The sequence below is a fragment of the Helicoverpa zea genome, chromosome 2 (assembly GCF_022581195.2).
Source record: "Helicoverpa zea isolate HzStark_Cry1AcR chromosome 2, ilHelZeax1.1, whole genome shotgun sequence".
Classification (NCBI taxonomy): Eukaryota; Metazoa; Arthropoda; class Insecta; order Lepidoptera; family Noctuidae; genus Helicoverpa; species Helicoverpa zea.
Window position 1 is genome coordinate 14944012 of NC_061453.1, and position 12742 is coordinate 14956753.

At 44.1% G+C, this 12742-nt stretch overlaps 1 protein-coding gene across 6 annotated transcripts in view; it reads right to left on the bottom strand.

The window, feature by feature from the left end:
• Positions 1-12742, bottom strand: part of LOC124636881 (transcription factor BCFI-like) — a 42311-nt gene that overhangs the window by 14435 nt on the left and 15134 nt on the right. For 3 of the 6 annotated variants that reach the window (XM_047173159.1, XM_047173152.1, XM_047173167.1), the window contains exon 2: positions 6897-7230. In XM_047173159.1, coding sequence (XP_047029115.1) covers positions 6897-7230 — 334 coding nt within the window. Of the gene's footprint in view, positions 1-6896; positions 7231-7844; positions 9107-12742 lie in introns of those variants that run through there. The other 3 variants (XM_047173132.1, XM_047173122.1, XM_047173141.1) reach the window with 2 other exon arrangements.

Below are 12742 nucleotides of genomic sequence, written 5' to 3' on the forward strand. Positions count from 1 at the left end.
GCCGGCTCTTGAGCCGCGACAAACCACAACTAACCTAATTTCATTAGGTATTGTTTAGTGGCTATTGTCGCCGACCTGCGGCTACTAGAACAATTTCCGCTCTCTCTTCAATTGTTTCAGTACAGGAAAGTTTAAAATCGAAATAAGTAAACGGAACTTCTTAAGCCGAAAGCATAACTCATCCATTTTTTTTTATGTTTACCAAGAGCGCATACGACGTAAGATGAGGAAAAACTGACAAACAAGACAGCCATATCTTGATTTAATTCACACATTCAGAAAAAAGCCAATTTTAGACGGGGTTTTCTTCACTATTGTTGATATTTTATTTATCTACCTAGGTAATCTAGATATACCTACTCAGTATTATTATGTAGATGAATTAATTAACAACTATGTAAGTCTAGGGTAGGTATTTCGTTATTGAACTTTAACTTCAGTTTTAGGGAAGCAACTAAAGTCCTGCACAAGTGCGAGGTAGCTACCCAACTATAGGGCACGCAACCATCGTGGCGGTACGAGTAAGTCCCCTCTTTGAGGAGTGGCTCGGGAGGAGTCATGGCGCCCTCACGTACCGCATGACGCAGGTCCTCACCGGACACGGTTGTTTCGGGAGGTACCTGCACCGAATCGGTCGTGAGGAGGCGCCCGGGAGTCACCATTGTGCGGACAGCCCCGAGGACACGGTGGACCACACAGTCCAGATGTGCCCCGCATGGGAAGGGCACCGCCGGGTCCTCGTCGAGGCTTTGGGCGGCGGCGACCTCTCGCGTCCGGCCCTGGTTCAGGCCATGGTCCGGGGCGAGAGGGAATGGGATGCCGTCGCCTCCTTCTGCGAAGCGGTCATGCTCGAGAAGGAGGAGGCGGAACGCCAGAGAGTACGCACCTCTCATCCCGGCCGCCGCGCTGGACCAGGTAGACACCATGGGCGCCGGGTGTCGCGTGATGACTCCCGGCCACCGTAGGCGTGGGTCTGTGGGCGGTGAGTTCGGGTGGCTCATCGTCCCTCTGTCTACTTAGACGACAGACCCGTGTCGACGGCGCGCGTTGTTCCACGCGCTCCTCAAAGAGATGTCAGCAACCCCAGCGGGGCCCAGCAGGGCCAAGGCCTGCCGGGGCTGCAGGTTGTTCGAAAGAGATACCGCGGCCCTGGTAGGTACATAAAAGGCCTATGACGGAACACGACGGTTTTTAGTCAGTAAGAGTCTGACACTCCCTCACCGCTGCTAACCCACAGCGGGAGGGGTCATTTGATGATTTTTGACGTCGTTAAAAAAAAAAAAAGCTACTCAACTATCAAGCTATCTCTGGAGACAGTAGTTAGCAGCAAGTAGGTAATCGCAACAACTATTAACTAGTTTTTAATGAATGTTGACTAGAATATGGAGCTTGAAGTGAGAGAGTTGATAACGCGACTCAATGACAGTCGAACGTCGAAAATAAAACGCCGCTCGTAACTGTAAACAGTGAACGCTAATGTAAACACGACGCGCTGGCTCTTGTCATTACCTATCGATAGCCTTACGCCGCGATTCCTCCCGCCGCCCGCCGTCCTGCTGGGAACTATCTTATCTACTTTTCGCACCCGGATAAAAATGGGTCTTATGTTGATCTGCTGTCTATATGAGTTTCTACCTCACCACTGTGCTACCGCCCTGGCTAGAGTTGACATATGTATGGTAGCATGCAATTATACTGAGTTCTAATGGTAGGTTTTGATAATTCTTAAGGTAGATTATTATACATAGTTATGATACGTGATTGGCTGCCATTCTAAATAAGTAGGTTATATTATATTATTAGTTTGATGAATATAAATGAGTCGTGGAAGCATCGTGTTGTCATTGTAACAAATTAAACAGTTATAAATAAATTAACAATAGTTAGCAGCGACCGCAGCTCCACCGCGCCTTATCGCGCCTGCGACGTGCCACCAGCGGCACTCGCACACACACATACATACAACTAAATTATCATTATTTTATTCATTAAAAATAATTTACAAGAACCGGTGTGGCACGTCACTGTGGCACATCGGAAGCCACAACTACCAAACTTACAGAATTTGACTTTCAAACTATTGCTCGTTATCGCACAGTGAGCAGATAGAACACGCGCGGCCTTCCTACCAGCTATACCAACACTCACACGTCTTTGTTCAACACTTATTCTACCGTTGCTTTTGTAACTCTTAACTCAGGGTTTCCTTTTTGTTCTGTACAGAATACTAAGTCTATCAGATCGTGCGATCTAAAAGATTGCAATTTAATGCTCTGTGCTTCGTAATCCAAAAAAAAAAAAAAATTACTTTGTGCGAATTGTATGGTATCCCTTTAACTTGTCTAGTGGTCGCAAGCGCGGCTGCGGAGCACGAGCTCTCGAGGCCTGTTCCGGGTATTCGGAGAGGTCTTGAAATTGGCCATTGATACACCCGTGTACCGGGGAGCACATAAATGTCGATCTTGCGCCTGATCTCTCTCCGGTCTATGGCTACGGCTATGAGAGAGAAGGTGCGCCTATGTCTGCTTAAATGATATGACTCCCGCAGTTGGCACCTTACATAAGAACAGCCGAAGTAGCCGATAATCGGCTATAGGGAAACATGGTATCCCTTTGTACCTATGGTCCTAGATAGGTTCGGTCAAAAATTCCGTTCACTGTCGGACTGACTATGAACAAGTACATGAACTGTCTAGGCTCTGAGCATATCGGCTTTTAAAGCAGCGATACCGGCCTGAGGACGGCTGCGGCCGAGCACGTGCGTCTCGCTAGCCTGCCAGCACGTCGGAATGCTGCGCCGTCGCCAGCCGGCACGTACGCCGCGCACGTGCCCTTCTCTCACTTCGCACTCTGCAGCTCGCAGCTTTCCTCAGAGCCCGTCATCTCTCTGATATTTTCTATTTAAGGTATCCAACATTACCTTACATAGCAGACATTGAACATGACCTCTAACAACACTATCATCTTGTTCTGAAGCGCCGCTGCAAGTGACCCGTATTGTCCATCAGGGCTTAACTTAGCAAGAGGTCGAAAGAACAACTAAACTTTCACTTTAAGCCTAAAACAAAGAGTCTATAAGACAAGATATTCATTAGTCCCGGGCGGGGGATTGCCGCGAACATGTCCACACGTCTTTGTCATAGTAGGGGACGAAACACGGACGCGCTAATACAGAAACTATGTTTCTGTCTGTGTGAATATCACCTGCCTGCTTAGCCTTTCCCGAACTAAGTATGTTGCGGTCGGCTTTCAGTCTAACCGGCTGTAGCTGACTACCAGTGTTTTATAAAGAGCGACTGCCTGTATGACTTTCTCAACCCAGTTAACCGAGGGCCACCCGATAAACCCTTTGGTAAAACTGGTTGTCAGACTCTCTGGCTTCTGACTACCCGTAACTACTTCCAAAGATGTTCAAATAACAGGCAAACACGGTAAAACACGTTCCTTTTTGCAGGAGTGCGGGCAGTGACCGAGCCCAGGCGCTCGGGTGAGGCGTCGCCGCGACCAGTAGGTGCCCGTCTCGAGAATCCTATACTTTTAGCGTTTAGTTTTTTTGTTGCAAATAAAGTCCTAACTACTGCGTGTACTTGGATAAAATATAGCCTATTTGATAACGTAGCCTCCGAAGGGTGAAACATTTTTACGGTACAGTAGTTTCGGAGCCTTTACAAAGAACCAAAAATGTTTCCTCTTTATTATATTACTTAGTAGGTAGCTATGGATAATACAGAAGTATACACAGATTACCTAGGCCCTAGGGTATCTGACAATAAACTTAAGAAGTAATGTAACTGCTAATTTTTAAAGCCTATTTTAGTATTTAGCGAATTTTTACCGATACATTAATATTCGAACTTTTTTGGGCACCACATCTCATCATCCTCCGAGCCTTTTTCCCAATCATGTTGGGGTCGGCTTCCAGTCTAACCGGATTCAGCTGAGTACCAGTGCTTTACAAGAAGCGACTGCCTATCTGACCTCCTCAACCCAGTTACCCGGGCAACCCGATACCCCTTGGTTAGTCTGGTGTCAGACTTACTGGCTTCTGACTACCCGTAACGACTGCCAAGGATGTTCAATGACAGCCGGGACCTACAGTTTAACGTGCCATCCGAAACACAGTCAGTGGTGTCTAAGATATACTTAGAAAGTACATACAAACTTAGAAAAGTTGCATTGGTACTTGCCTGACCTGGGATCGAACCCGCGCCCTCATACTTGAGAGGTTGGTCCTTTACCCACTAGGCCACCACGACTTTTTTTTTTCACCACTTTTTTTTTGACTTTTGGACACCACATCTACCTACATAAAATTCGGTTTTTGTTTGTTTATTAATACAGAATTTATTGACCTTTGCCACCTATAGGTTTTAGGTTATTTTTCCTTTGTGTTTTTTAAATCTGTCTACTCAGACTATGATCAGATGCGTGGAGATACTAGAAGGGTATTTATAGTAATGGGGCCAGTGCCCAATTCTATTTAGTCAGGCAGCACAATGTCAGCTTTCTTGAGTCTCTTTAGATGGTTCTGCACCAGTAGTGACTGTGACAGAGGATTTGGATGGGAGCCCAACCTTTCCTTGTGTCTGTTGAGGTACTGTTTGGTTTCTTCATGAATGGTTGGCATTTCCAGATACTGGTTGATTTCTGACTTCCGACTATACCAAGGGGCAGCCGCTATGACCCTCAAGATATTGTTTTGGGCTCTTTGAATGCACATTTTGTTCGATTTGCTAGCAGAGGTCCACAGTTGGATGCCATATGTCCAGATTGGTTTTATAATGGCGCAGTACACTCTTAGCTTGTTACTCAGTGATAATGCAGATTGTCGACCCAGTAGCCAAAGGAGACTTTTGAAACGGTAGTTTATTTCTGTCCTTTTTGTCCTTAGGTGGTCTTTCCATGTTAGTCTCCAGTCTCCAGGTAGAATCCTAGGTATTTTACACAACTTGGCCGAGGCAGTGTCATGACCCAGGTTGACTGGGGGGCAGTCTCCACGTCTGAGTGTAAATGTAATATAGTGTAGCTCTTATTCGCCACTTGTCCAGTCGTAGGTCTGGTCAAGTTGTTTTTGGAATATGCAGCTCACTTTTTTGGGATCATTGTTACAGGCCAGGAATCCTGCATCATCAGCGAAGGTTGCAACAGAGACGTCAAGACATTGAGAGAGATCACTGGTAATGGTCTCTGCACACAGCGGGCGCGGCGCGACGGGACGGGACGGCGACGTGACGCTGAGCAGTTGTAATGTACTAGATATTACGGACGACATCACACAGAGCCGTCCCGCTCGGCGCGACGCGACGCGACGATCTAGTACATTGTGTCACGTCGCCGTCCCGTCCCGCCGCGCCGCGCCCGCTGTGTGCAGAGACCATAAAGATATTGTATAAAACTGGGCCTAAAACGGAGCCTTGGGGTACCCCTGCAAGGCACGCTGCAAGGGACGATCTTGCATCACGCAGTTTAACTTGCAAATACCTGTCAGTAAGGTATGATTTCATTAGGGGGTAAAATGAGTGGGGCAAGAGTTGTTTTTATCTTGCACAGTAGTTCTTTGTGCCATACACGACCAAAAGCCTGCTGGACGTCAAGAAAGGCAGCTGAACAGTATTCCTTGTTTTCCATGCATTGCCTTATGGTGCGGTAAACTCGGTGAACCTGCTCTATGTATTGTGTTGTTCACGAAAACCAAATTGATGATCTGGGATGATTGTACCTATATTATGACGATTAACTTTCTATGTACCTACGGACAATTTTGTTACACAAATTACACATGTTGCATTTGTGTTTTTAATAAATATATGTTATTTTTATTTTAATTTAAAAAAAAATATCTTTTTTTGTCTATTTCGTACGCCGACGTCCGACGGAGAAGTAAACAAAATTTCTTTTAATCTTATATGTTTTTATGTCATATAGGTATAGTTTTTTAACGAAATGTCCATAGCGAGGTGCACTTGCAGTAATAAAGTACTCATGAGTCGAACGCTCTTTCTGTCGATTGACGTTTCCATTCCTACATGACATACTAATAGCTAATCTGTATTAATATGATAATCTGTGCATACTAAGTAATATGATAAACATAAAAAATGTTTATTTGTTTATTTGTATCCTAAAATGTTGGCTCTGAAACTACTGAACCGATTAAAATAATGCTTTCACTACATAGTATTAAACAAAGTTGCTTTTTCTCTCCCTGTATCCCTATTCCCCGTGTCCCTTTGTACGCTTAAATCTTTAAAACTACGGAACCGGTTTTGCATGCGGTTTTTTTAGGTAGAGTAATTAAAAAGGAAGCTTAATTTATGCATAAGAACGTACATTAAATAGTGGGGAAATATTGCTATCCCGTGCGAAGGGCAGGTTTCTAGTAGGTGAGGTATATTTTATCCGGGTACGGGCAGTATTTACCACGGGACGCGGGTGAAATCGTGGGTAAACAGCCAGTCATACATAACATGGTACATATAAACTTTTCTATAAAAATAATAAAAGATAATTAAGGAGTTATTTTATGGGAGCCCCTAAAATTATAAGGTTTGTATGACTTCTCTAGTAATCAATAGGTACCTAGTTGAAACAAGATGACCTGTACCTGCAGAATATCAGGAAAGCGTACCTGATAATCTTGTTCATAGATAAAAACTGCATGGATCAACGTTGCAACAATTCATTTTAAATTTCCTACATATGGTGTATCATCTTCACGCATACACTTCACGAGACATAATGGGAGGATGGACTTTTGGTCATTAATTTGTTTTGGACTATTTACGGAACATGTAGCTGCAGCCACTGGCAGGTACTGGCAGATACCTGCGAGTGGCTGCAGCAGGAAACGATAGAACTTGGAATGAGAGCAGTGTTTAGAGAACGTCAGTACTCACCCGTCGACGTGGTGGTGGTGGTCGTGCGAGTAGGGCGGCGGCGCGGGCGCGTAGTCGTAGTGCGCGCGGAAGTCGTCGCGGCGCTCGGGCGACGGGCTGAGGTCGGGGCTGCTGCGGCGCAGGTAGGCGCCGTCCGTGGAACCGCCGCCCGGCTTGAACACCTCCTCGAGGTGCGCGTAGGCCTGCATGTCGCGCGCGTGTGCCGGCCGCAGCTCCTGGTAGCTGCGCGAGTGGGACGGCGACAGCGCGCCGGGGGCGTAGCCGAACGCCGGCAGGGGGGGCGGGCTCTCCGCGTCGCCGCCGCTGCCCTCCGCGCCGCACTCCGCCTCGCCTTCTGCGCACACGCACACCGGGTTACTCACACACGCGCACCGCACTGCCTCGCGATTGGCGCTCACTGACACCACGGTTTTATTTGTGATCATCCGAATAGATAGAAGGCAGCGGAGCGCGACTCCCCGCCGCCGCTACATACCACCCGACGCTGGACTGCGTGCTACAGACTCAGACATTACTACAACAACAACTTTTCACTTATGACATGAAAATAACCGACAAGTACCGTTATGATAATGACAGTTGTTATTACCATAACTGGTCAGTAAACAAAACGAACATAATTAACGTGAATTTAAAATATAATTAATTAGTTAATTGTATCAACATCGTTAGCAACAACTTAAAGTTATCTCTTTGTGTAGATTGCAGTAGGTATGCCATTTAATAGAAGAATTCAAGTAATCAAAGTGGGTACCTGCATAAAAATTAAGTAATACTTAAGTTCAGATTTAACATAAGTAGTAAAGCCAGATAGAATGCGTTCTTATCCAAAACAAACCGTGCTTAGGTAATCTGTAGGTGAACTGGAAGTGTAGGTTAAGCATCACTAACAATATTGATGTTTAGTTGGCTCATAACGAGATCAGAGAGACTGAAGCGAATGCTCACCTTTCAGGCAATTGTTGTTGACCTCTGCAAAAAGCGCGTCCAGCTCGAAGGATTCCGTCTTATGCCACGCATGGGGCCATGTCTCGTGCAGCATGCTGGGATACTTCACTCATTCACTGCTGCAGACTCGGAGCGCGCGTGACGTGTGTCCGCGTCGCTTGCACTGCGCTGACTGGCGCTGCCGGCGGCCGGCGGGCTGCGCGCGCGCATCATCCCCGCCACGCGCCCCTACTGTGAGCCCGCCCCTTTACTACCTATACTATTCGATTCTTTTTGGAACTGGGAGTGTCCATTCCCGAAGGGATATTCACTACCTACATACCTACCTCCCAGAAATTAAAGCCCTCATCTCCGCACCCTGATAAAGCGAGCCCTCGGTGTGTCGGGGTGTGGATGCAGTCCTGAATGGCTTCAAGAATTCCCTTGTTCAGTGGAGGTTCATTAAATAACAGCAAACATTTGTATTGTTTGCTAAAACAAAAAGGTGTTCAAACCTACTTACTTGTTACTTACTTTCTGTAGTTAATTAAGTAAGTAGCTACCTATTATCATGGAAAAATAGACAAGGGTTGTGATTGAGCGATATAATTTATGATGGAAACACTATTAAGTAGTTGGGTAGCCGGCGCTGCGTACGGCGATCAGCTGTTCGCGGGCGCGCTCGTATCGCGCGAGATAAGGTATCAGCACGTGCGCGCCGCCTCCGCGTCTTATCTGCACAACATCTCCCGACCTAGCCCACCGGCCGCCGCCGCATCCACTGCGCGCTTCCTAATCTCAGAGCGCGCCGTATCGCTCCACGCCACTTCATCATTGCACTCGTTTTTATGTGCACACTGAGAATTAGTGACCGTGTTCCGCGTTACATTCATAAACATGTCCATCTGACACATGTGCGCGCCGCCACAAATCACGACAGACGCAGAGACGTTATCGTCTCCCGGGAATCAATAAATTTTATAGTATTAGCAGTAAAAATGCTGTAAATACTTATCTGAGTTGTAAGTTTTTCATCCTTCCAAGTATCCGCTTAACACATGAAACTTATGAAAAAGTGTGTTGTGACAGGTCGTCGGGGGCGAGCCGGCACCCCGCGGCGCGCCCAAACATAAATAAACAAGCCATAACGAGGCATCATCGCTAACTGATTTACAGCGGCGTACCGCTCGTCGCTGCCAGCATTGTTGTCAAACATTATCAGCGACAACAACAACACTTGTGCCGAGCACGTGCGCGCCGCTCCCACAGCCTCGCCACACTGCGACCGCGACGTCATCTGTCATACACCCAACTAATCGCATGCCGACTACCTAAGCAGGTAAGTATGTCCTACATCTGTGTAACTTACAGGTTACTACGGCATAGATTACGTACTTAGGTTCCTTATTTAAAATTTAATTTATATTGGTACGCCTAAGGGGCCCAACATGGGCATACTTTGTATTTTATAAAACCTGCATAATTCTACATATATACACTCATGTTTACATAAATAAAGTACATGCATATCTTGTATTACTAGCTTCCGCCCGTGGTTTCACCTGCGTCCTCTACTTCCCGTACATGGATAAACATTTACCAGCTAACGTCGTTGTTACAAAGACTCAATAAAATGGCAAAGTAAGTAATCACATTAGTAGTTTGAGAGTTGGGCATGCAATACCAGTATCCTGGTTTTCATTTCTACTTTTCGCGATTGTCAAATTACCGGTAAATATAATATGTAACCAATAATATACCGGTTGTTATGTTTTTCTGACAAATTATAGCAACATTGTTCATTTAACGACAAATCTTCATGACCTATGTAACGTAAACACATGTATGTAATGTACATGCGTAAGTTTTGTACACAGGTACAACATTTTTATTTCCATTCACAAAGTTTTACAATGGACACACATTTATCTCATTTGGTAATTTAATACTGGCTTCGAAACTTATATTTTAAACGAGTTTTTGGTGAAGTGATCCCGCTCGACCTCATCCCGGCTGAGCTGATATGTTTTACGTCTTGCACGAACGTGAACAAAATTATATAGTTTAGGCTAATTAACTAACTATTCATTGTTTGTTCTATTTGATTATTTTAGGCTATTTACTGCTGACCATATACCAGGCAGCATGGGTTACCTACATGAGCAGTAATGCATAATAAAACGTGGAAACCAACGCGACTGACACACGCAGTACATCATTAGAGTTACCAGAAAAAAAAGTCCGGGAGGCTCCCTTGTGATTAAGATTACATTGCATAAATTTTGAGATTGTTTAACGCTAACATACTTAAAAAATAACAAAAGTTAATATCGGCTTTACCTACAGGTACCAGCTCCGCGGGGCTCGCTCATGTGTTGCAGAAGACACTTTTGTTGCTCTAGTCTAGTTGGTTCTAATGAAAGCGCAATTTTTCAAAAAGCTTTTCAAGAAGTTAAAGAAAAAAAAGAACTTGTATCATATTATAAATGAGCAAAAGAAATAATAATTGCCTTAGAGTTATTCCAAAACTAAAGATTAAAAAAATGGTAATGACATACCCACCAACTAGTCACTTAAACCTATATTTTTGCTGTACATGAATGTTCCTTAGAATAGAATAGAATAGGTCTTTATTTGTTTAGATAAAGACCTATTCTGGTCAATAACATAAAAAGATCTGCAAATACAATAATTATATTATTATACAATAGTTATTACTTATAGGTACAATAGGTACAAATCTATACTAATATTATAAAGCTGAACAGTTTGTTTGTTTGTTCGCGCTAATCTCAGGAACTACTGGTCTGATTTGAAAATTTCTTTCAGTGTTAGATAGCCCATTTATCGAGGAAGGCTATAGGCTCCTCTTTATCCCGGTACGGGAAGTAGTTCCCATGGGATGCGGGTGAAACCGCTGGCAGAAGCTAGTTGGTTATAAGTATAATATGTACGTTATTGAATTGTATCATCTAGGAAATCTTGAACAGAATAATAACATTTATCTAACAGAAACAATAGGTCCATAGAATTTAGAGATACAGCTTTTTGAAAATCACTAAGTATAAAATATCAGCCATGGACAAATATCCTTATTTTTTTATAATAACTGCTTACCTTCCTTACGTGCCCCTGTGCACTACGGTGCACGGCATTGCGGCAGTCACACGCGTCATTTCGGCTCAGATGTGTTTCATGTAATATTATTATAGGTATTCTGTATAATTAGTAAGTAAGTAGCTAAATTCATAAGTATTTCCACTCGAAGCCAACCAGCCTACTAATTATGCATACCTAATTCTAAATAAATGTAGTTCGTGTGATTCGGCTAAGCCTTTCATTTTGATATCGGAAGTGAAGGCATCGCCAATAGGCCCTATTGTGTGTCCGTCCTACTTCCCTTGCGTTATCAGTGACTAAGCCGTCGGGCATTTTTGCTCATTCCTGGAATCTGCTCCAAAGTGTTATTGTTCCACGACATCGTATGGCTGCCGTATGACGAGGTGCCATTTAGGTACGTATCTACTACACTTATTATTATGTAAGTAATATTAATTTATTATGAACGGATGACTGGGAAAAGAAAGCTTAGTTGCTACATGCCAGTGACGGCGGCCCTGCCTTGTCGTGGCGCGGTCGTGCCAGCGCTGAACTGGGACTTCATTCTGCTAATTAAATAATAGTCTTAGCAGACATTCTGCTATACAAATAAGACCAATCATATTATGACAATGTAATGCCATTGGACTGCCATTGCTCTGCCATTGGTCTATAGTCTATGGTATAGGTAGTCTGCTATACAATCGTAAATCAATTGCAGACACTATGATTCATAAGGGAATCACAGAAAAGGATATAAAAAATTATAATAATAAAAAAATATTCAACTCGACCAACACTTCATGAGGCTCTCGTGAGGCGGCTGGATCAGGGGATTGATTCAGAAAGCAGTACTCCTTGATACGGCGCGTTTTGTGAGGAGGTTTCTGTCTCTGGGACCCTAACCACCGGTACCTTGGACCCTGTGCCCGATATAGGTGGCCATCTATTTTTTATATTTTTAAATATTCTTTTTAGGGTTCCGTACCCAAAGGGTAAAACGGGACCCTATTGTTTTCGCTCCTCTGTCCGTCCGTGTCACCAGGCTGTATCTCATGAACCGTGATAGTTAGAGAGTTCTCACTGAGTTTTCACAGATGATGTATTTCTGTTGCCGCTATAACAAAAAATAGGTACTGAAAACTAGAATAGAATAAATAATCGGGGGGCTCCCATACAACAAACGTGATTTTTTCGCTAATTTTTCCTCGATATCCATACATATATAGAAAATTAGTTTGGATGGTACGGACCCTACATACGCGAGTCCGACTCGCACTTGGACGGTTTTTATTTTTTAATTTAATACTGAAAAATTTTAAAAATATGTTGAGTAATCAATAAATGAACTACACAAAAAAATATAATAAAACTAAAATAAATAAATAAATAAAATAACTTATTGACAAGAAAGTAACATAACATTCTGGTAGACGTCGAGCCACAAACTAAGCTCTGCTTGTGTCTTGTGGCTCAGACTACTATTGGTAGAATTTGAATGACAACACCTACAGCGATTCAAATGAGAGTCCATTGCAATTTGATTACGATTCAATTACAACTCCACTTAAGTATTTAAAGAGTGTCCCATATGCTTCGTGATTGAATCTCAGTTAGATAGTGGTAGGGTAGTAATGGTCAGGGGCTGTCAGTACATGGGTATAACCGCGAGTGTAAGAGCCGAACAGTGACGATCGGTAACCACGAGCCACCTCCGGGTATCGCTAATCACGCATTCGCGGAAGGCCGTGGGAATGCACCTCCGAACAATGCTTTCGTGGTAAACCTTTCACCTACACGGTGAGCCTCTTAACGAGGCC